The sequence below is a fragment of the Anomaloglossus baeobatrachus genome, chromosome 8 (assembly GCF_048569485.1).
Source record: "Anomaloglossus baeobatrachus isolate aAnoBae1 chromosome 8, aAnoBae1.hap1, whole genome shotgun sequence".
Taxonomy (NCBI): domain Eukaryota; kingdom Metazoa; phylum Chordata; class Amphibia; order Anura; family Aromobatidae; genus Anomaloglossus; species Anomaloglossus baeobatrachus.
In genome coordinates, this window is record NC_134360.1 from 66,493,596 (window position 1) to 66,519,706 (window position 26,111).

At 42.5% G+C, this 26,111-nt stretch overlaps 1 protein-coding gene across 1 annotated transcript in view; it reads left to right on the forward strand.

Annotated features, from left to right (window-relative positions):
- The first annotated feature begins 611 nt into the window (after nucleotides 1-611).
- Nucleotides 612-26,111, forward strand: part of IL2RB (interleukin 2 receptor subunit beta) — a 63,081-nt gene continuing 37,581 nt past the window's right edge. The window contains exons 1-3 of the mRNA XM_075320834.1: nucleotides 612-663; nucleotides 2,553-2,630; nucleotides 22,805-22,919. Coding sequence (XP_075176949.1) covers nucleotides 654-663; nucleotides 2,553-2,630; nucleotides 22,805-22,919 — 203 coding nt within the window. The 5' untranslated portion in view covers nucleotides 612-653. The remainder of the gene's footprint in view (nucleotides 664-2,552; nucleotides 2,631-22,804; nucleotides 22,920-26,111) is intronic.

Here is a 26,111-nt window from a genome sequence, read left to right on the forward strand (position 1 = left end):
CAAAAAAGGGCTAAGACCGATGCTGGTCATATCGTCTACTGATATCCTTCTCCAGATTCCTGGGTATATTGAAGGCCAGAAACATGAATCCACATTCTTGGTTTCCACTCAAGGTCAGGACCATGAATCTACATTCTTGGTTTCCATTGGAAGGCCAGGAACATGGATCCAAATTCTTGGTTTCCACTGAAGACCAGAAACATGAATCCACATTCTTGGTTTCCATTGAAGGCCAGGAACATGAATCCACATTCTTGGTTTCCATTGAAGGTCAGGAACATTAATCCACATTCTTGGTTTCCATTGAAGGCCTGGAACATGGATCCACATTCTTGGTTTCCACAGAAGACCAGAAACATGAATCCACATTCTTGGTTTCCATTGAAAGCCAGGAACATGAATCCACATTTTTAGTTTTCATTATTTTTTTTTTAATACTTCTTTAAGAGATCTACATATAGAAGAAACCAGAACGCCTACTCCTACTCACCCTGACATCAAAACACATGAAAAAATATGCTACTCCTCCCCACAATTTCCTGTTAGCTAAGGTGAAACTGTGACATTTATAACTGAGGTCCCGCGTGAAGGGACAGGACTGAAAACTGGACAGGAGAAGACTGAACAGTGAACACCATTGAGCAAGTTATACAATGGGATCTGGTAAGAAACTTTGATGGTTCTTAGACCCTTCTATTTTGGAAGTCTCATTGATGATCTTACCAAGACTAGACTCAGAGATTTGGCACAAAATTAGAGACAGTTTCCCATCAATTGATGATTGTATGGTCCCAAAAATATGTTTACTGGTCAACGAAACAAAATCCTAGTACTTATATGACTGTAAATTGCACATGACGTATATGTATTCATATCGAAAAATCATTGACCATGGTGAGGAGGAAAAAATAAAATAATTTAGCCTTTCTGCCTTGAGTAAAAGCAGATAATTGAGTGTTATGCTCACACTCACTGCTTGTAACTTATTTAAAAAATTGACGTTACATACAAAGAAGGCTTAAGAAATATAATACTACAATTGAATGCTAAATTATACTACCGTGCACCTTTAAATTATATTTACTTAGTGGTTTGGCAGAATCCCAAATTTCATAAACCTTTGTGCTTTTTTTGGTATGTAGTTGTAGTTTTTTTTCAATTGCAGTATGTTCTAAGCAGAGCGCTGTTTCATGCACTTTATCATAGGCAAGTCTGTAGAAAAAAAAACACGTGTTAAAAAAAACACAAAAAGGTGCACAAAAATCATGTTATATTTTACAAGTAATAAAAATAATGTGTTCTATGTGTGATGGAAGCCTAAAGTTGTAATGGGATATTCAACAAAATAGATGGACGGGTAAGATCCTTGTGACAAGAACAATTAGTTCTGAAATTCGAGTGTAAAAAACAGGGAAGAGAGGGTGACACACGGCTGAATATGAGATACGCAGCTAGACCACGTTTTCAGTCATGCTTATGGGAAGGAAAACGTCATTGTAGGTAACCAGCCAGAGAACGTAAGTGACTCATGTTGAGAATATGACAAAGATGAGAAGAGTTATAATTTAAGTTTGGGGTTACAGTGAGTTTTTAAATATATATTTATTTGTATTCTTATTATTTTCTTATTATTACTATTTTTTTATTTTTATTATTTTTACAATTATTATTATTATTATTATTAGTAGTAGTACTAATAGTAGTAGTAATTTTTATTTATTTATTTCATTATTTTTATTTATTTATTTTTATTATTATTTGTTGTTATTATTATTACAATTATTTTTTTTATTTTTATATTTATTTTTATTATTTTTTATTTTTATTATTATTTTTTAACATGCATTATTATTAGTTTTTTATTATTATTTTTTACAATTATTATTATTTATTTAAATTATTCTTCACATTTATTGTATCATTTTTATTATTATAATTATTATTATTATTACTATTTGTTATTATTTATTTTTCTTATTTTTTACATTTATTATTATTATTATTATTTAATTATTAGTATTATTTTACATTTATGGTTATTATTACTATACATTTTTATTTATTTACTTTTAATAATTTACATTTATTATTATTAGTATTATTGTATTCCTATTAAATTATTATTAGTAGTATTATTAATATCAATATTATTATTTATGATATTTTTTATCTATTCTTATTATTTTTACATTTATTTTTATTATTTTTTATTGTTATCATTACTATTTTATTTTATTTTTTTTTTGAGTGGTTTTCAACATTTTTTGTGTATGCAAAATTTTTTTGCTTCCATTTTATTTCGATAGCAAGAACTCACATGGTGCTATTTTTCCCCCCAAGCTAAATAATGTATAATGTTCACTATAGGCACATTTTCCCATTGAAGTAATTGGAAAGCTTATTAAAGGGGTTTGTCTATAAGTATACAGGGCTTAAAAATAACAAACAAAGGTTTACTCACAAGCCGTTGATCCTGTGCTGGGTCTCTACCCATTTGAGCTGCACTAAGTAATGAACTCTGTATTTCTTATTACTCCCAAAATGCCTAATAGGTCCCAACACAGGTGTGATGTCATCTGCTCCTAGGATTCATCTGCTCTCCTACTTGTTCCTGCAGTCGATGGTGATGGGTAAATATAATACTTAATGGATACTTATTCATGTTTGAAGATGTATTGTATTAGGAATCGGATCTTCTGATGACATTGACTATGATAGGGAAAAATGTTAGTGTCCAAATCTATGATCAGTCCATTCCGAGCCTCGTAGAAACCCTAACAAGTATTTGTATCATACAGTTAGGTCCAGAAATATTTGGACAGTGACACAATGTTCGCGAGTTGGGCTCTGCATGCCATCACATTGGATTTGAAATGAAATCTCTACAACAGAATCCAAGTGCAGATTGTAACGTTTAATTTGAAGGTTTGAACAAAAATATCTGATAGAAATTGTAGGAATTGTACACATTTCTTTACAAACACTCCACATTTTAGGAGGTCAAAAGTAATTGGACAAATAAACCAAACCCAAACAAAATATTTTTATTTTCAATATTTTGTTGCGAATCCTTTGGAGGCAATCACTGCCTTAAGTCTGGAACCCATGGACATCACCAAACGCTGGGTTTCCTCCTTCTTAATGCTTTGCCAGGCCTTTACAGCCGCAGCCTTCAGGTCTTGCTTGTTTGTGGGTCTTTCCGTCTTAAGTCTGGATTTGAGCAAGTGAAATGCATGCTCAATTGGGTTAAGATCTGGTGATTGACTTGGCCATTGCAGAATGTTCCACTTTTTTGCACTCATGAACTCCTGGGTAGCTTTGGCTGTATGCTTGGGGTCATTGTCCATCTGTACTATGAAGCGCCGTCCGATCAACTTTGCGGCATTTGGCTGAATCTGGGCTGAAAGTATATTCCGGTACACTTCAGAATTCATCCGGCTACTCTTGTCTGCTGTTATGTCATCAATAAAAACAAGTGACCCAGTGCCATTGAAAGCCATGCATGCCCATGCCATCACGTTGCCTCCACCATGTTTTACAGAGGATGTGGTGTGCCTTGGATCATGTGCCGTTCCCTTTCTTCTCCAAACTTTTTTCTTCCCATCATTCTGGTACAGGTTGATCTTTGTCTCATCTGTCCATAGAATACTTTTCCAGAACTGAGCTGGCTTCATGAGCTGTTTTTCAGCAAATTTAACTCTGGCCTGTCTATTTTTGGAATTGATGAATGGTTTGCATCTAGATGTGAACCCTTTGTATTTACTTTCATGGAGTCTTCTCTTTACTGTTGACTTAGAGACAGATACACCTACTTCACTGAGAGTGTTCTGGACTTCAGTTGATGTTGTGAACAGGTTCTTCTTCACCAAAGAAAGTATGCGGCGATCATCCACCACTGTTGTCATCCGTGGACGCCCAGGCCTTTTTGAGTTCCCAAGCTCACCAGTCAATTCCTTTTTTCTCAGAATGTACCCCACTGTTGATTTTGCTACTCCAAGCATGTCTGCTATCTCTCTGATGGATTTTTTCTTTTTTTTCAGCCTCAGGATGTTCTGCTTCACCTCAATTGAGAGTTCCTTAGACCTCATGTTGTCTGGTCACAGCAACAACTTCCAAATGCAAAACCACACACCTGTAATCAACCCCAGACCTTTTAACTACTTCATTGATTACAGGTTAACGAGGGAGACGCCTTCAGAGTTAATTGCAGCCCTTAGAGTCCCTTGTCCAATTACCTTTGGTCCCTTGAAAAAGAGGAGGCTATGCATTACAGAGCTATGATTCCTAAACCCTTTCTCCGATTTGGATGTGAAAACTCTCATATTGCAGCTGGGAGTGTGCACTTTCAGCCCATATTATATATATAATTGTATTTCTGAACATGTTTTTGTAAACAGCTAAAATAACAAAACTTGTGTCACTGTCCAAATATTTCTGGACCTAACTGTATATATTTTATATCCATATCTTTATAGTATGAAATATAAACTGATAACCATATTAATTAAAGAGGTTGTGCACTACTTTTACATTGCTGGCCTATACCTAGGATAGGTCATCAATGTCTGATTGGCCGGGGTCTGACACCCGAGCTCCCGACGATCAGCAGTTCTTAGTACCGGTGGCTGGAAATGCTCAGTTCCGGAGCTTCCAAGTGATTGCAGCTGCTGCCGGGTCTTGCATATCCGCTTCCCACTATTACCTCATTCCGTTCCACATGAGGTAAGAGACATGGCTTATCAGGAGAATATACTACATTTCTAATTGGAGGTAATTGCTAATATTATTACACCTACTACATATTGGGATAGGATCTTGGAGATGGGAATAATGTGTGAAAATAGCCTAAGGATAGTAAATCTGCATGGCAACACTTTCCATGGTGATAGAACGCAACACAAACAGCAGCAAAATGGAAAAGACTAATTTCTAAATCAGGTGATATCCCCATAAGTCTATGTGCGCATGTTTAGTATTTGGTGCAGAAATTTTCTGTATCAAATCTGTGCCTTCTGGCAGAAAAATGCACCAAAAAACGCACGTGTTTTTAGTGCAATGCATTTTCCATAATGAAGTCAATGGGTGGAAGGGTTAAAAAACACAGGAAAAAATGTACCAACAATTGACATGCTGCAGATTATTTTCTGCACCAAATCTGCGTCAAATATACATCAAATCTGCATAAAAAAACACATTAAAAACTCACTGTGCTCAGACAGCCTTAGGCCTCCGACACACGTGAAAATCACGCACGTGCCGTGAGACACGTATTTACCCTGCGTGTTGCGTGTAGGTAAGGACGTGTCTCTGGTACGTGCGGGCCACGTGTGTTCTCCGTGTGCTATCAACGATAACACACGGAGAACCGGTATTTTTGCATACTCACGTGGTCCTTGCTGCTGTCCAATGTGCTGATCTTCGGCTCCAGCCCTGCCGGCTCCCCGCTGCTGCTGCTGCTGCCGGCCGCAGTGAAGTGAATATTAAATGAGTATAATGAGCGGCGGTCGGCAGCAAGTGACAGCAGCGGCAGAGACAGGAGGGCTGGAGAAGGTAACGATTTATTTTTTTTTTTTTACTCTCACGTGTGTTTTCTCCGGCGCGTGTCACACGGGACCGCATCCACAATACATCCATGTGGTACAGGTGCAGGCCGTGTGACACCCGTGCTGCCGGAGCAACATGGACATGTCAGCGTTTTTAACAAACGGAGACACGTAAGTACGGAACAGACACACGTTCCGTTTCAAAATACTTACGTGTCTCCTAACCATAGGGATTACCTAGGTCCCCGTGTGCACGTGTCTCCGGTCCGTGCAAAAAATGGCACACAGGACCGGCGGCACGTGAGTGTCAGAGGCCTTAGAGGTGAAGGACAGGGCTTCAGCACTCTTAGGATCAGATATCCTGCAGCTAAATTGTTGTAAACAATTATAGAGAAATCTATCATATTAACAATGTTAAAAAGGTAATATATAAAGCTGAGTGTATGTATGTATGTGTATGTGTGTATGTACAGTATGATGTATGTATGTGTGTATTTATGATGTATGTATGTGTGTATGTATGTATGTGTATAAGTGTATGTATGTATGTGTGTGTGTGTGTGTGTATGTATGTATGTGTATGAGTGTATGTATGTGTGTGTATATGAGTGTGTATTTATGTATGTTTATGAATGTATGTGTGTATGTATTATGTATGTATGTGTGTATGTATGTATGTAGTATGTGTGTGTGTGTGTATGTACAGTACAGACCAAAAGTTTGGACACACCTTCTCATTCAAAACATTTTCTTTTTTTTCATGACTCTGCAAATTGTAGATTCACATTGAAGGCATCAAAACTATGAATTAACACATGTGGAATTAAATACTTAACAAAATAAGTGTGAAACAACTGAAAATATGTCTTATATTCTAGGATGTTCAAAGTAGCCACCTTTTGCTTTGATTACTGCTTTGCACACTCTTGGCATTCTCTTGATGAGCTTCAAGAGGTAGTCACAGGAAATGGTTTTCACTTCACAGGTGTGCCCTGTCAGGTTTAATAAGTGGGATTTCTTGCCTTATAAATGGGGTTGGGACCATCAGTTGTGTTGTGCAGAAGTCTGGTGGATACACAGCTGATAGTCCTACTGAATAGACTGTTAGAATTTGTATTATGGCAAGAAAAAAGCAGCTAAGTAAAGAAAAACGAGTGGCCATCATTACTTTAAGGAATGAAGGTCAGTCAGTCCGAAAAATTGGGAAAACTTTGAAGTTGTCCCCAAGTGCAGTGGCAAAAACCATCAAACGCTACAAAGGAACTGGCTAGCATGAGGACTGCCCCAGGAGAGGAAGACCAAGAGTCACCTCTGCTGCAGAGGATAAGTTTATCCGAGTCACCAGCCTCAGAAATCACAGGTAAACAGCAGCTCAGATTAGAGACCAGGTCAATGCCACACAGAGTTCTAGCAGCAGACACATCTCTAGAACAACTGTTAAGAGGAGACTTTGTGCAGCAGGCCTTCATGGTAAAATAGCTGCTAGGAAACCACTGCTAAGAACAGGCAGCAGCAGAAGAGACTTGTTTGGACTAAAGAACACAAGGAATGGACATTAGACCAGTGGAAATCTGTGCTTTGGTCTGATGAGTCCAAATTTGAGATCTTTGGATCCAACCACCGTGTCTTTGTGCAACGCAGAAAAGGTGAACGGATGGACTCTACATGCCTGGTTCCCACTGTGAAGCATGGAGGAGGAGGTGTGATGGTGTGGGGGTGCTTTGCTGGTGACACTGTTGGGGATTTATTCCAAATTGAAGGCCTACTGAACCTGCATTGGCTACCACAGCATCTTGCAGCGGCATGCTATTCCATCCGGTTTGCGTTTAGTTGGACCATCATTTATTTTTCAACAGGAAAATGACCCCAAACACACCTCCAGGCTGAGTAAGGGCTATTTGACTAAGAAGGAGAGTGATGGGGTGCTACGCCAGATGACCTGGCCTCCAGTCACCAGACCTTAACCCAATCGAGATGCTTTGTGGTGAGCTGGACTGCAGAGTGAAGGCAAATGGGCCAACAAGTGCTAAGCATCTCTGGGAACTCCTTCAAGACTGTTGGAAGACCATTTCCGGTGACTACCTCTTGAAGCTCATCAAGAGAATGCCAAGAGTGTGCAAAGCAGTAATCAAAGCAAAAGGTGGTTACTTTGAAGAACCTAGAATATAAGACATATTTTCAGTTGTTTCACACTTTTTTTGTTAAGTATTAATTCCACTTGTGTTAATTCATAGTTTTCATGCCTTCAATGGGAATCTACAATTTTCAGAGTCATGAAAATAAAGAAAACTCTTTGAATGAGAAGGTGTGTCCAAACTTTTGGTCTGTACTGTATGTGTATGGGTGTATGTATGTGTGTGTATGTATGTATGATGTATGTATGTGTATGTGTGTGTACATATGTATGTATGTATGTATGATGTATGTCTCTATATGTGTGTGTATGAGTGTATGTATGTGTGCATGTGTATATCCACTAAAGAAGTCTGCACTGTCGCATTTACATTCAGAAAATTTTGCACAGCCACCCCATGTGACTCAGGAAATGTCATAGACTATGTTCTGAGAGGAAAATTTTACAGTTATTCACCAAAAAACCTGCTTACATTAAAGTCAATGGAGCTGGGAATGGAGCTGTAATTATAGACTCCTATTATGGACAGAGAAAGACACACAGAGAGACCAACACACAGAGAAAGAGACGCACACACAGAAAGAGACACACCGAAAGATACACACACAGAAAGAGACACATATACAGAAAGAGACACACACCAAAAGATACACACACAGAAAGAGACACATATACAGAAAGAGACACACACCGAAAGATACACACACAGAAAGAGACAAAAACAGAAAGAGACACACACCAAAAGATACACACACAGAAAGAGACAAAAACAGAAAGAGACACACACCAAAAGATACACACACAGAAAGAGACACACAGAAAGACAAACATAACTAGACACATACAAAGAAAGAGACACACAGAAAGAGACACACACTCACAGCTGTGCTTCTATTTTGTTACAGGTCATTAATAGGAGCTGTGATTGGTTGCTATAGGCAACGATGGACATTCTTAGTATAAGAAGCTTATTTGTGAGGTAATATGATTTTGGTGCAGATATGGATAGAGAGAGACAGACAAAGAGATAGATAGAGACAGAGAGAGAGACAGAGAGATGGATAGAGACAGAGAGAGAGACAGAGAGATGGATAGAGACAGAGAGAAACAGAGAAGACAGATAGAGAGAGACAAGGAGAAAGAGACAGACAGAGAGAGATAGAGAGACAGACAGAGACACAGGGAGATACTATCAGAGAGAGGGACAGACAGAAGACAACAGACAGAGAGAGTTGGAGGGTGAGAGAGTGGGAGAGAGGGAAAGTGGGAGAGAGACAAAGAGACACTTAGTTACTATACTGGGCAACGCCAGGTACTACAGCTAGTAAGCAATAAATGAACAACTAGCCCCATACCACAATGTAATTGTTCCGCCATAGATGGCATGATAACAGGGTTTTGTATGTCTAGGATACATAGTGTAGTATCACAAGAAACTCCTGACTTTTGAAAACATGCATTATTTAAGAAGAACGGAGATTTCCTACCACTGTAATTGTCGTCTTTTAAGAATATGGCATTATATGCTGAAGTCATCCAACTCCTGGACCCCACTAATCCCTAGAAGAAAGTATCGGCAGTGATAAGAATGCAATGTATTTATACCCGCACAATGACACTGCTGACCCAGCAAGTAATCGCAATACACCAGCACTTATTGTGTTGACTAAACCCCAAAGTTCCCATCCCCCTAAAAAAAAAACCTTTTAAAATTTTGCCAATATAGTGTAGGTGTGAACACAGCTAAGAATGACTTCAAGGACCTTTTATCATAATTACATAATCACTAGAGAATTGTAACAAATCTGAAGACAAAAGCGTATTGTTGTTGAAGAAGAATTAAAGAAGGAATCAGATTTCCAATGTTGTGAGAACAGGAGATTCAGACAGAGGTTTATAGGAGCAGAGAAACATCGTCAAACCAACAGCACAAGAAAACTTATTTCCATTGATACGACACTTTGTCTTCAGCGGGCATGTCTAAAGCCCTGTTCATATTTTGCATTGATTTCTGACAAAATATCAAAGCATAGTAAGATACATAATAACAAAAAGAGACAGTTACACTCTAAAATGCTAAGCTATATTAACAATGAAAATCGGAATATGAATATACTTTACCACTAAGAAAATACATAAAAAATTTAGATATTTAACATATAAAAAAGGCAAGTTTTATGTGAGCCCAACAGCCAACGTCAAGGCGTATCCTTTAATGTTGGTCCCTATCTACTCTAATGCCTCTCTTCGAGTTAATTCTGTATTACCAGGTTCTTATTCCCCCATAAATTTGTTTTTATACCCCAAAGAGAGGCATTAGAGTAGATAGGGATCCAACATTAAGGGATACGCCTTGACGTTGGCTGTTGGGCTTACATAGAACTGGCCTTTTTTATATACTAAGTATCTCAATTTTTATATGTATTTTTTAGCAGTAATGCATGTTAATATTCCTATATTCGTTGTTAACATATCTTAGCATTTCAGAGTGCAACTGTCTCTTTTTGTCATAATATAGCTCATGTTTAGTATGCACCTGTTCACACTTGAGTGTTAAGAAGTGCCATCAGCATTCTAAAATAGTAAGATAGGAAAATGGAAAGGTTACAAATCCATGAAAGGGTTATTCCCAAAAATGGAGTTATTCCCTTTCAACAGAATACCTTGCTGATCAACCACTGAGACCCACAAGGAGAATGTGGCTCTGTGTCTCCTTCCTCATTAGAGCATACATGCTCATGCACGGTCTTCACTCCATTAATTGTCTATTGTACTGCTGAGTGGTGGTCAGTTATGTCAGACAGTCCCTCAGATAATGAACAGGGCTCTGAAGCTGGCACTCCCAGCAGACGTAACCCCAGCGATCAGCAAGTATCCATCTATTCAATTTTTGGGGAATAACCCTATAAGTAAAAATAAAGGAATCTTCAAAGAGTCTTTCATATTTAATTTTTCATCTAAATTTTAATTTAATTCTTTCATTTTTATTTAATAAATCAATAGTACACATGAAAATAAGAAACTGTGCAATATATCGAATTAAAGAAATCTGCTCTTTTCTCCTACTAGATCCAATCCATGAGTAAAGTTTGTAAAACTGTATTCAATGAAGAGAGATTTTCTTTTTATTGAGATAAGAGATGATAGTTGGAAAGAAAGGAAAAGAAAAAAGTGAAGGAAAAGGAAAGGGAGAAGGTAAAGGAAAGGGAGAAGAAGAAGGAAAGGTAGGGGAAGGAAAGGTAGAAGGAGAAGGAAAGGGGAAGGAAGAGGAAAGGGGGAAGGAAGAGGAAAGGGAGGAGAAGGAAAGATAGAAGGAGAAGGAACGGGGGAAGGAAGAGGAACAGGGAGAGAGAAAAAAAGGGGGAAGGAGAAGGAAAGGGAGAAGGAGGAGGGATGGAGGAAGGAGGAGGAAAGGAGGAAGGAGGAGGAAAGGGAGGAGAAGGAAAGGTAGAAGGAGACGAAACAGGGTAAGGAAGAAGAACAGGGAAAGTGAAGAAAAGGGGGAAGGAGAAGGAATGGGTGATGGAAAAGGAATGGGGAAAGGAGGAGGAATGGGGGAAGGAAGAGGAATGGGGGAAGGAGGAGGAATGGGTGAAGGAAGAGGAATGGGGGAAGGAGAAGGAATGGGTGAAGGAAGAGGAATGGGGGAAGGAGGAGGAATGGGTGAAGGAAGAGGAATGGGGGAAGGAAGAGGAATGGGGGAAGGAGGAGGAATGGGTGAAGGAAGAGGAATGGGGGAAGGAAGAGGAATGGGGGAAGGAGGAGGAATAGGGGAAGGAGGAGGAATAGGGGAAGGAGGAGGAATGGGGGAAGGAGGAGGAAAGGGGGAAGGAGGAGGAAAGGGGGAAGGAGGAGTAAAGGGAGGAGAAGGAAAGGTAGAAGGAGAAGGAACGGGGGAAGGAAGAGGAACAGGGAGAGAGAAGAAAAGGGGGAAGGAGAATGAAGGTGGAAGGAGAAGGAAGGTGGAAGGAGGAGGAAAGGGGGAAGGAGGAGGAAAGGGGAAAGGAGGAGGAAAGGGGAAAGGAGGAGGAAAGGGGGAAGGGGGAGGAAAGGGGAAAAGGGAGGAAAAGGAGAAGAAATTGGGGAAGGAGAATGAGGAAGAGGAAGGATTTAGACGTAGATACACACATTCTATTACAAGTTCTCCGGAAATATAATTTACAGTTCTCCATAGAACTTTATGAGAACTAACTGACATCTCCTATCTCAGTAATGGGAAAATCTGTATTCCACTGGAACAGATTTGTCTGGTAAATTTGGGAATTTTTTTGATGAAAAAATCAGTCCAGGAGGAGAAAGAAGAGGATTTCTCTCATATGCTATATGACAAAGTTTCCTAGTATAGTAAATTGTTTGTGTATGATTAGTACAATGCTGGTTACTCTTTAACAGATTGCAAAGGATCATGGCGAATTATAGCAGAACTGTTAGATGGGTTACCATATTGTGACATCTTCAACAATTGGATTATTTCTATGACATGCATTACTTATTAAGCCACAAATACCTAAACAAAACATATGGACAAGTAATAAAGCTGATCTATCCCTTGATTTCATAATAGAAACTGTAAACATTATTAAATAAACCTGATGAGGCTGGTGTGCTTACTTTTAAACCCTTATCAGAATAGCTTATTGAATGTTTAAACTCCAAACCACCTATTTGACAGATCCCCAGTGCTTTTCCTTTTTGCTTCTGATATCCCACAATACCCAATACAACCTGCAGCTGTCAGTCAGACTGAATGGGCGGATACTGGATGCCCTTGGACTCATAAGATTTCTCAGTCTTTATCTGGAATCATAAAATGCTCATCTTAATATCAAGATTATAAAGCCATGCTGACAAGGATTTATATAGTATATACACCAGCTTCATCAGGTCCCAGGAATGGAGAGATAAAAGAACAAATAATTAACAGGTCCACAGCTCCACTTAACGCTTTCTGTCATTCAGTAGGTACCTTAAAGGGTTTTCCAAAATTTAACTTCTCAGTTGCGGAGCTGAACACAGCACAGCTCCGTCAACCAATTAGTGGCCATGGCTGGGTATTGCATTTGCGCTCTCTATTTATGCATGTAAATGTAGTCATTTTAAGTCAATTGGGTGTGGCCATCAACTGAAAACCTATGAGGATCTAGCTCCATTGGCTTAAAAGACTAGATTTACACACAGGGAAAAATGAATGAAATATTTGGAATAGAGAGGTACAGAAAAGCAGTGGCACTTACTCCAGGTGAAAAATACACATTTATCGCAATTGAGAGGTTCTTTGTTAAGCCCGCTTTACACGCTACAATATATCTTACAATGTGTCGGCGGGATCACGTCGTAAGTGACGCACATCCGGCATCGTAAGGTATGTTGTAGCGTGTGACTACGACGTGCAATTGCGATTGAACGAAAAACCGTTCATCGCACGCACGTCGTTCATTCCTGATGAATTGAACGTCAGATTGTTCATCGTACCCGGGGTAGCGCACATCGCAGTGTGTGACACCCCGGGAACGATGAACAGATCTCACCTGCCTCCTGCGACTCCCGGCCCACAATGCGGAAGGAAGGAGGTGGGCGGGATGTTTACGTCCCGCTCAGCTCCACCCCTCCGCTTCTATTGGCCGCCTGCCACGTGACGTCGATGTGACGCCGAACGTCCCTCCCACTCCAGGAAGTGGACGTTCGCCACCCACATCGAGGTCGTATGGACGGGTAAGTACGTGTGACGGGGGTAATCGTATGTGCGGCACATTCAACAAATTGAGCATGTCACACATACGATGGGGGCGGGTACGATCGCATACAATATCGTATGCTGGATCGTATGGTGTAAAGCAGGCTTAAATCTTGAAAATTGATGCAAAAAATTGTTATAGGGAAAACTATAGTTACTGAAGCTTTACTTCCGGTTTAATAGAAAAAAATAAGAAAAAGGGCACCAGAGACAGGTACAGAGAATTTTCCCAAATTAATGTTAAGTGTTCTGAAACTTTTTTAACTCCCTTTGGATATTAAAAACCAAAATTCACAACTCAAAAGCTCAAACATGTCTTTAAAAGGAGCCTGTCATCTCCAAAAAAACTATTTCCCCACAGATATAGAGATAATCTGTTGGGAAAAAGATTTTAAATCATGTCTGTCAGGATTACTGGAGCAGTGGTTACAGGGAGAAAATTAAGTTTTATTCTCCCTGCAGCCACTCGCTTTCATCATTGGAGTGGAGCGGGGTGAGGTTGTCACTGCTCACTACTGTTATGCTCGCCGGGTGAGCAGGGATTTTAGCGTTCCCACTGGGCCACAGCACACAGACAACTCTGAGGGGCTTGACTACTTAACCACAACTGGTTTTCACCAGAGCCTCTAATGGTGAGGATATTACGCTGCAGCTGTGAGAAAGGGTGCCACTCGGGAACACTGGTGCTGTGACGGCTGGCCCCAGGGGTACAGGAGAGACAGTCTTTTGAGAGAGATAATGGCAGCAGCAGGTGTTGGGGTTTTGACCAGGATGGATTGATGCAGCAGCAGCTGGTGAGGGTACTTCACAGCAGCGGGTATCGTGGTTAACGGCCCAGGTGGTAGCTTGCAGCAGCAGCAGGGTTATGCATAACAGCAGCAGTAATCTTGAACACAAACATGTTAGCAGTGGAACTAGCACAATGCATCAGCAGCAGCAGCGGGGAAAGCAGTGCAGTGCTAGGGGACCTGAGAACTAGTGATGTGTCGGTCGCCAACGATCCAACCCAAAGATCCGGCTCCCTGCTGTGAACGACAGGAGCCGGATCACAAGTGAGAGCCGCTGAAATATCTAATCGTCTCTTTTCGCCATCAATACTCCGCCCACTCAGCAATCTAATTGGGCGTTTGTAAGTGGGCGGGGCTTAGCTGCGAGTGGGCGGTGCTTTAGCGGCGTTACTATAATCTTAAATATGTGTTCACCTGGGGTGAACACATATTTAATAAGGAAACGATAACGAGCTGAAAGATCAGGCTCTTTTTGGTGAACGGAGCCATAGGAACCGGATCACCAAAAAGAGCCAGACTGCCCATCCCTACTGAGAACTAGCAACGTATTAGACTCATTGTTCAGGCACTCCCTAAGGGGAGGAAGTACCTTAGATAGCTGCAGCCTCTCAGCTGACCTGAGAGGCACTTCCGGGTTAAGGTTATACTGGCTTTTAAGAAAAGCGCGTGGCAGCGTGTGATCCCCTAGAGCAGAAGCAGGAACCCGGATGAGAAAGCAGCCTCTGGGAGACAGCAGCATGGTACAAGAATGGAGTAGCCACTGCAGGAGAGACAGGAGGGTGAGCAAGCTGATGTCCGTGCCAGGGAAGGGAGGCAGGACCAAGTGGGGACACCGGTGTGGGCGTTACAACTACAATGTGCGGCTGTTTTCAGTCCCCGACATATTGATTGACAGCCTGCTGTGCAGTGTATGTGTGCAGAGTAGGCTGTCAGTCAAGATTCAGGAGGCTGCTTACACCCGCACAGTATAGTGCCAGTGACTGTAACAGCTCCCTGCATCGCACCGATGACTGGAAGCCAGTGGCTGCAGGGAGAATAAAACTGCATTTTTTCCCTGTAGCTGCTGCTCTAGTAAACACGCTAAACAGGATTTAAACACTATTTAGCTACAAATGAACCTCTTATTTGCAGGTTAATAATGTTTCTGGAAGTGACAGGTTCCCTTTAAAGTTGTAACTCTCCCTTTTAATGCCTAAAAATTATTTTTTTTGCAGAAAGAGCTCAATATAGAAATTGTTTGAATGCACTGACATGGTAGGCTCAAAAGCAAACCACAGAACATTATAAGCAGCAGTCAGTGGTCTGCAGTGATGGAGGATGGCGAGGCAGTGATGTGAGACCATGTGAGAATAAAGTGCCTACAAGTCCATAGGGGTACAAGACAAAGTCCAAGGAGGTGGTCTGTAATAATAGGGTAGTGCATGCGACTCTGGACCCTTATGATGCCTAAAAACAGAGGAACACTGTCAGTCGGTAGCACGATAGGATGGATCACAATAGGTAGTGTGACTATACAACCAATAGTTCTTCTTTTAGCTATGTTGAATGTCAAAGCTCATTAACAGGACGGGTCGCGGTCGGCAGCCTTAATATAACGGAACAATGAATGGAAACCAACATTTCCGTATTCTGCATTTCACCCAGCTGTCAATGAGAAATACATTACATTGATATGGCAGCTGTGTGCTGCCACCTAGTGGCAGGCTTCCATCTAGCAGTCTGGAGGAAGGTGGTCTCATTGATCTATAAATACCTTGGTACTATGGAGGAAATGTTATCATTAATTCCATTTTCTTGTACAGAAACCATAGAGTTTTTAGTGCGAAAGATTCTTTTCCTATTTAAACATTAGCAAATATAATGAATTCATCTGAAGTTTTGTAAATATCCAAACTGCATGAATCTTAAAATAATATGTAAAGTGGAGTCTTGGAATAATTGATTAAATGTAATTATATTTCCCAAGTCAAAAAATAAATAAATTAAAAGCAAAAAGGCATAAAGAGATTTGGGGTAAAGTAGGAATGTTACCTCCAATAGGGTGTGGTGCTCACACTGTCAGGATTCCCCAATATTCCCGATGCAATAGGGCGGTCCCGTGACTGCGCTTATATGACTGGTGTACCTGCGGTTATATGCGACTTATTTAATTTTGATGCTCTCGATTTACTTCTATTGAGAGAATCCAGATGACACTATTCGGCACGGGGTCACAATTCTGCAAATCATATACTTGTGACCACCGGATCGCACTGAGAAAACTCAGGTAGCATGACGATGGTGGTAGCACAAGCTGTAACGATTCAGCAGTTTGCAGTTGTAAACAAGCACAGGGTAGTAGGCATGGGTGAGTGTCAAGCAGGTGTGAAACGAAAGTCCAAGGAACACAGGGTAACCTATTCAGACCCTAAGGCGGGCTTTGCACGTTGCGACATCGCAAGCTGATGCTGCGATGTCGCACGCGATAGTCCCCGCCCCCGTCGCAGGTACGATATCTTGTGATAGCTGGCGTAGCGAAAATTATCGCTACACCAGCTTCACATGCACTCACCTGCCCTGAGACCGTCGCTCTGGCCGGCAATCCGCCTCCTTCCTAAGGGTGCGGGTCGTGCGGCGTCATAGCGACGTCACACGGCAGGCGGCCAATAGCGGCGGAGGGACGGAGATGAGCAGGATGTAAACATCCCGTACACCTTCTTCCTTCCGTATAGCCGCCGGCGGCAGGTAAGGAGATGTTCCTCGCTCCTGCGGCTTCATACACAGCGATGTGTGCTGCCGCAGGAACACGGAACAACATCGTACGTGTCGCGGCAGCATAATTATGGAAAAGTCGGAGCCTACACCGATGATACGATAACGACGCTTTTGCACTCGTTAATCGTATCATCTAGAATTTACACACAACGATGTCGAAAGTGACGCCGGATGTGCGTCACTTTCGATTTGACCCCACCGACATCGCACGTGCGATGTTGCAACGTGCAAAGCCGCCCTACGTCTGGGGTCCCTGAACTCCCCTTCACAACTGAAGGTACCCTTGAAAGTAGGGAGGTCCGTCCCTCGACCTGGCCCGAACACCTGTCCTGGCCCTGATGACAAAGTCCCCGCCACACCCACCACTCAGGGAACTGACCAGGACGGAGATACCAAAAACACCACCAATAATTAACAACAGACGGGGTAAATCAAAACTCATGCGCACCTAAAACCTACACCAGGAAGCAACCAAAGGTGAAAGGTAAGAGGTAACAAAGAAAAGGCGGTAGTAAAACAGACAACTTTCAACAAACCACACCAGACCACAAACAGCAGCAGCAAAAACCACGTCCTCTCTGCTCCAGCCTAGCTCCAAACTGAATTGAATAGCCAGCAAACTCTCCACGAAGCAAAGGGCTTATATTCACGCTGGAAGTGATTAACTGCTTACAGCTGAGCAAGACTGCTGCTATACCAGAGAAGGAGTTAACCCCTCAAGTGCCTAAAGGGAAATACATGTTTAAAGTGCATGGTCTCAGATGGAAAGGAAAAAGCTAGCCCTGAGCCTGTCCTAGATACGTATATGTAGGACAGTGAGGGACTCAGTTTCTTCACCATGGTGTCGCGGGCGGAGGAGGGGACGCTGCGCTCACCCACTGCTCGGGTCCGGCTGCTGCAGCTGCTCGGTGGTGGCTCGAGCGGTGGGCCGGATCCCAGGGACTCGAGCGGCGTTCCTCGCCCGTGAGTGAAAGGGGGTGGTGTGGTTTGGGGATATTGTCCGTGACGCCACCCACGGTTGTGGTGAAGTTGTGACACCACCGCTGCTCTGAACGGGGATCCCGTGAGCGATGACAGGGAGCAGCTTGGATGTTGGTTCTCCCCTCCGTGGGTAGGGGGGGTTGGTTGTTCCGGGGCCCCAGTGAGGGTTAGGGATGACAGGCGGGTTACAGGGCCTGGTGAGGTGCAGGGTCGCGGGGGCAGCGCTGTGCCGCACGGCACTGTGGTACTCACTCAGCCAATGAATAATGCAAAGTCTCCGGTAAAACAAACGGCTGGATGGACGGGTCCCACAGACGGCTGCGGTTGTTCTCCTCCCAGTAGGTTGATGGTGACTGCCTTTCCCTGCACCTGTGTTGTGTTTACGGTTCCAATGGCTTCCCACCGGTAACCCGCTCCCCAGCTTGGATGGATGCTGAGGGAGCCCCTTTTGCCCGCAGGCTCTGGCCCTGGGAACTGTAGCCTTGGCGGTGACTGTGTTTCCCTTCACGGTGTGAGCTGTTGCCTTCAATCGGGTCTTGACTGCTGGGAAACCCCGGAGGTTCCCTTCGCTAACGGATTTGACCGGTTTTACGGCGACTCCTAGCCTGGTCGGGGTCCGTAAGCCCTGCCAAATGGTGCTGGCTTCTCTTCGCTCCCCGATGCAGCACTGTCGGGCCACCGCCCGTCCCCGGTCCTTACGGTTCGCTCCAATCAGCCTCTCCTGCAGACGGTCACCACCGTCTGCCAACCTTGCTGTATGTGCCCGGGCCACACACCTGGACACAGTCAGTCTGCTCCTCTACCACTTCACTTCTCCAACTCCAAAACTCATCTCTCTACTTTTCCAGCCTCCAGGACTGTGAACTCCTCGGTGGGCGGGACCAACCGCCTGGCCCACCCCCTGGTGTGGACATCAGCCGCTGGAGGAAGGCAACAAGGATGTGTGTTTGACCTAGGTGTGCCTAGCCGGGGTGTGGGGTGTGTTGTTGCAGTACCCGTGACGTCCTGGCTTGTCCAGGGCGCCACATTGGCATGTTAGAGACGTAAGGGATTGCGGGTGTGATGATGTAATTACCATGAACACCTTCGCCTTTGGACCCGGGTGGTTCCGTTCCTCCTTAAGCCCCTTTATTTTCAGAATAAGGACACCAGGTGAGTTGTTATAAACAAGGCACACTTTACTTGGCAGACAACTTGGGTACATAGAGCAGCAGGCAGCACCCTTCACTTCATCTTCATATCAAACAGAGACACAATCTTAATGGTTTCTGGCAACAGCATCCTACTTGAGAACATTAGACAGATGGAACAAAGAAGGGGCATCTCCTTCTTCATGCAGGACCACACAGGTCAATGAATACCGATATGCCCCTGCACACAGGCAACTTAGACTAGCCCTCTTCCTATGAAACTTGACCCCACTGGTCAATGTCTTTGGCTGAGTTCCAAAAGCAGTGGTTCCTTATAAAGGCTGCTCCTTGAGCCAATACCCTCTTCCCATTTTTCTGACTAGGCAGATCCTTTCTCTTACAAGGTCCCCTTTCACTCCGGGCCAACACTGGAGTCACTCCTGTCAAAGACTGCTCTCATACAGGTTGCACCCACTTGCTTCTGTGATCACTTCTATTGCCACTAACATTTCTTTCAGTTCATGCTTCCTTGTACTCTCCTGCAACTCATTACACTTGTCTGATCCTATAAGGTATTCTTCCCACTGTCCACACTGCTCTCCACACAGGCTCTATACAGGAACTGCATCTTCCTATATCAGTTCCCCTTCCCAACCCACTGTGGGCCGGCTATGTAGTTAACCCCTCCAAGATTTCTTCTGTTTCTATATCATTCCATACCAAACCAGGGAACAGAGGCATCTTGTGGATATAGGTGGTACTACAACCATATAATGGGAACACACCAACAATTAAATTTTCTATTATAAAACTCTATACCATGCATTTCACATATCACATTAGGCAATAAAACTGTTGATGTTATCAGGGGGGTACACTACCATATGTTACCCTCTTACAGTCACATAGAGTGACTGCAGAGCTTTATCCCAAGCCCAAACATGGTGGGAAAAGATTCACAATAACTTGTATTTCATTCATTGATCAGCTGTACAACTTCCTGCCTGTAGATCAGATACCATTATCAATGTGACAGGTTCCCTTTAAATAAATTAGCAAATTCTTATGGTTACCTAGCACCCCCATTATCACCTTTCTGCAGGTTGTAATTGTTTTGACAGGTCTATATTCTGGAATTATATAGTCCTAGACGTCTCACAACCAATCACAGAGCAGATCAATACTTCATAGAGGATATGTGGGATGATTGATTGATTGATTGATTGATGAATTGATTAATGATGATTGATTGATGAAGATTTATTGATGATGATGAATTGGTTGATGATCATTGTGTGATTATATTGATGATTGATTGATGGTGATGAATTAATTAATGATGGATTGATGATTGATTGATGATGATGATGGTTGAAAGATAATGCTGATGATTAATTGATGATGAATTGATTAATGATATTGAATTGATTGATGATGATTGAGTGATGAAGGTGATTGATTAATGATTGATGAATTAATTGATGATTAATTGATTGATGATTGATTGATCAATTGATTGATGATGATTGACTCATGATGATGATTAATTGATTGAGGATGATGAATTGATTAATGATAAATTGACTGATCAATGATTTATTAATTGATTGATGATGATTGATGATGATGATGATGCATTAATTGATTGATGGTGATGATGATAATATTTGATGATTGATGATGATGATGATGATGATGATGATGTCCAATCAATCCGAAGCCTATGTCAGGGGAATAATTACTGGCCTATATTTGCCATCAAAGCTGTAGGGGGTACCATCAACAATTCTATATGGATGCGACTGTTTAGTTAGAGGAATGGAAACTTTTGGCGGGGGTAAAGTACTAGCTATGCTGGAGAGTGTCGCAGGAGGAAAGCAGCTGTTCGTATATATCATATATGTTAAATGAACAAGCTAGTTGCTCACTTGTGACACGAGCTCAGAAAACGCGGAAGCAACATACAAATAACTAACGGAAGAATAATGAAAAAAATGGACAATAGAAAAATCTTTCATGTGAATAGGACACATTCCTTCACCAAACCCCCTGAATGAGGAATCTGTTCATTCCCTTGATGTAATGTGTTTAGTATCTCACTTTATCTGCTCCATGGACACGACTATTCGAGGGAATCAATGAAATAAAAAAAGATTCCCTTCTTGTCTTCTTGTGAACATTCCTCTGTGTATGTCAAGGGCGTTCTGCAACAATACAGCTTTATAACCCTTTAGAAAATGTTCTTCATTGTGCTCTCAATCCATTTACCGTGATGTTTGGGAAACAGTTTGACTCCAAACCTTATAGTCAAATTGACCAATTTTAGGTTGGTAAAAACTGTCAACGAGGACAGGACATGATCGGGTCACACCATTCACCGTCCACCTTCACTTTCCTCTCTGGAGGCTTATTGAACACTTTAGTCTAGATCCCTATGGAGATTTTTTATGTGGATTTTTATGGCTGAAAAATCCACGCTTAAAACCAGCTTCTTGGTTTTTGCCACAATTTTGTAAGCTTTTTTGTATGCAGATTTTGACACCATATTTTCAGCGTGGATTTTACAAAAACAACCTCCATCATCCATCCCCCCTACATTATTGTACATCTCGGGGCCACAAAGCCGAGTAGGGCCACCCATGACATCCCCAGACCTGACATCACCAGCCCGGCGACGAGTAACAAGTTTAACCTCTTGCCCCGTGGGTGCTACAAAAGCACCTCCCAGAACCTGCATGGAATCCTGAGCTGTCAAACAACCTGTAAGCTATTGCTCAAAGAAACACAGCAGAGCATCTCCAAATGCAAGATGCTCTGCACAAAGGAAACATGTCACTGCCAACTCTGTAGTTCAGAAAGGCGCAGCAGGACATCACCTGTGTGCAAGATGTCCTGCAGAGAAGGATCGGGACAATTCTGCTGAGCAGTCTGCTGCCTACATGTGAATTCTGCTTTAGACCTGCCATTTTATTTTTTATCTGCCATCCTGGTTTTGTGGCTTCTGGTGTGGCCTTCCTTCCTGCCCTGAAGCCTTTCAACAAACATTTTTAGCATATAAACAGCACTCAAACTTGGACATAGACTTTTTTTTCAAGTCCGTGTTCACGTTCGAGCCCCGGACACCCGGTGTCTGGTACGAACCACAAATTCTACGGTTTGGGTTTACCCATCTCTATGCGAAAGAGCAACTTTGTATATTTTTTCATGTAGGGAACATGGTCAGTAAGACTCTCTTGACTTCGGTCTCAGTAAAAGAGGGCTTGCAGTTTCCTGAACTTGCCTCAAGGGTGTTGGACTTAGCCAACCAGAATCTGCTTTACACTGATGAGGTGCAAACACCCCAAAACAGAAGATGTGTAAATGAGTTTCTGATTTGGCTTTTATCCTAGGTCATGATGCAAGGCTCGTGAAAGGGTGAAATGGTGACTTATTGGGTACTTAGCTTTACTAGGTAGCACTTGCCACTGGGCAAGGGAGCAACATTCTTTCAGAGAAAGACCTTTCATTAACTAGTGATGGATGATAACATCTAACAGGGCCACCTTTTTCAGATGGTGACAGTGAGTCATCACTCAGCCAAAATGTATATTGTTAAATTTGAGAACATCTCTGGTCAGGTAGAGACAAATAGACATGCTCCAAACACTAAATGGTCTAAGGTGAATAAACGTCTACATATGGTAGGTCTGAAGACTGTAGAACAACCTAAGTTCATGCCCTTTCTTCCTCTATCATTTCAGCTCATCTCGACTGCACCTATAACTCCTCAGCTCTCTTGTCCTGTTCATGGGATGCGGACAGCAACCTTATATCAAGCCCATGCTATATATCTGCCAATGGTATTGTGGAAAACAGGTGAGTTCATGTATGTAATAGTGGTGAAGTCCAATGCCAAACTGCGAACCTTGGTTACGGTTGCCTTTGCTACTCCGGCACTGCCTTAAATGCATAGTGACTCTTAGCCATAGGCTGAGAGGCATTTCCTGGCATTAGCGCACCGGCACTTTAAGAGGAGGACCAGTATGCGTGTGCGCACCCTGGCTTTCTCCAGCAGTCCATGAGTCAATAAATGGAGATAATGTTCAGTGTGTGTACCACCGCTCTATTGGGGCTCTACAGAACCTGATTGTTGGCTTCCAGAGCCCTGACCTCTGGACGCCCAATAATCCGTAATTTACCACCTCTTCAAAGGATAGGGAATGACTAAACTTTTTGGAATAGTTTCATAGTTTTTAAGGTTGAAAGTAGACTTAGGTCCATCAAGTTCAACCCATAGTTTAACATGTTGATTGAGAGGAAGGCAAAAACCCCATGGGGCAGACAATAAGCTCCATATTAGGGGAAATATCCTTTCTTGACTCCACATATGGCAATCAGACTAGTTCCCTGGATCAATGCCCAACTGCAGAATCTAGTGTACATAACCAGCAATATTATATTTTTCATGAAAGGCATCCAGGCCTCTCTTAAATTTTACTAATGAGTGAACCATTACAACATCATGTGGCAAAGAGTTCCATCGTCTCATTGCTCTTATGAAGGAGGACTGCAGTTTGTGCATGTATCTGTGTGTCCCTGTCCGGTACGGATGGTGTGGACTCTGGCCTAACGCCAACATAGACTCTAAAGTTAAAAAAAAATGCAAATTGCCTAGGAAAGTCTGAGGACGGCCACATTTAAGAAGGGAGGCATGTATTAGGTGATCTAGTTGCCCCCACCCCTACTGAGTATGGTGTCATTGTATTTTAAGTGTTGTATATATATGCTGAGCAGCGCTGATGCAGGAGGATGTGTTTCCCCAATATAGCAGAGCTGGAGCAGTACAGCGACTGGCAGTTTTAAGTGTTTTATTGCATATTGTATTTTACTGTATTTCCTGGTATAATGTGTGTTGTATAGGTAATCTGTTATGTGTGACTAGTGCATAACCATATAATGTAAAGCATAGGAATGTTAGCAGATATTAGAGTAATAGAAAGTATTAGGATGTACAGTGTAATGGAGGCTTCCTGGTTGCTGAGGAACTGAAAGTCAGGATGGGGAGTGTCAGAGAGCAGAGGGTTGTATAGTGAGACAGGCCAGAAGAGAGTTAGTTTTTCAGTTTTTGGAGAGAGGTTCTTGGTGTGAGGACATGCTCTGTACTAGGGTCCATCGGGGAACCAGGAGGTCTCCTCCATTGTGTCCTGAGCCTACAGCTCTAATGGGTTACAGTTTAACCATCCAAGGTAGTGATTGGGCATGGGAAGCTGCAAAACCAAGAAAAAGGGAAAAGCAGAAGTTTAGACTTGGCTGCTGGAAGGCTAATACCCAAGGTGAGGGCTAGACAGGAAAAGTACCCAATAGAACAGCGACAGCAGAACAGGATTGTATTCCCATGACTGTCTAGAAGATTGAACGTCAGATAAAGCATGTGGCGGATGCACCCCAGAAGACTCAAGTAAGTGCCGCAACCACCAGCCGGGGCGGAACACATGCACAGGTTCAGACTAGTCAAGTAGAGCGGCGTCCATCACCTGGCTCCCCTTTACTCTTACAGTAAAGAATCTGCGTCTATGATTACCATTAAACTTCTTTATTTCTTAGGCGGGCTTTGCACACTACGACATCGCAGGTGCGATGTCGGTGGGGTCAAATTGAAAATGACGCACTTCCGGCATCGCATGAGACATCGTAGTGTGTAAAGGCTCGATGATACGATTAACGAGCGCAAAAGCGTCATAATCGTATCATCGCTGCAGCGTCAGCGTAATCCATGATTACGAAAACCGTAGAACAGTGTAGCTGGATTTTAACAGCAGTAATAGGCAAAGACTTCTGAAGGCACAATTGAATACAGGGGAGGAAGAAGTCATTCATTATGCCAAGGTGTCTACATGCCTCAAACCAAGAAAGTAGTCAAAATGCACAAGTGTGCAGGTAAAAAAATTTTTTTACTTTTAATGAACACACAATGGTACAATACAAAAGGCATGGATGTAGATAAATAAATTACAAAGACATAGAGGGTGATTAAAATCCCACATGTGGATGCATGCAAAGAATCATATCAATTAAGTAGCTTATAGCTCACTGGTATGGTCAGTGCTGAAAACATATGGCAACACAATGTAAGCACAGGAATTACCAGCTGAAGGAGTAAAGGAGCCGGCTCACATTATAGGTAAACAGTGCAGCAAAAGACCAAGAACCAGTATGGAGCTTACCAGGGTAACAAGGAAAAGCGTGCAGGCACACACAGGGATCGTCCCGACACGTGTTTCGTGTGAGGACTGCTTCAGGGGACGGTGGACAACAGGACAATGTGTAAGTCTAATATACCTGCCGTACTGAAGCGGGATTGGTAACACCTGTCGCAGCTCGAGGGGGCGGAGAGGCGCCGCGTCGGCATGAGCGGCTACTCAGGCGTCATCTGGGTAGAGGGAAATCCCTTATTGACGTCAGGAACCCAGAGAACGCCGGAAAGAGAGCCGCGCACACCGCGCATGCGCAGTCCCGCAACCAGGAAGTGCGATCCCAAAACCCATCTTAAGTACTGGCAACAGTAAGGGCAGAAAGAAAGCAGATAAATCTCCTGGGAAGGAACGTCCTGTATAGCGATAACTCAAAGAAAGTATATCGAATATGCCATAACAGGTAAATATAGCTAAGCAGGTTTAGTAAAAGCGAAAGCAGACGAATTATATTTAGGCTGCTTATTGTAAACAGTGTACCGAACTTAAGCATACATAAACATATCATGGACGAGAAATACATGTGATGAATATACATAACGTCCCAACCAGGTACATAAGTAAACATATCTGCTCAGGTCATATTGTAGAACGAAGCATTAACTGCGATAATAATCCAGAGTAGTTTCAATAAGACACTCCATTTTCTGCAGCTCATATAGATATTCAATATTCTGATACTGTAACTCCAGAAGGGGTGGCATGAAAAACATCCGGCAGGCATATTAGAAAAACAGGCTGTGAAAAAGGTAAAAAACACAAAAAGTGGAGTTAAAATTTGTTAAAAAGACTCAACAGAACATGAACAGCACATGGG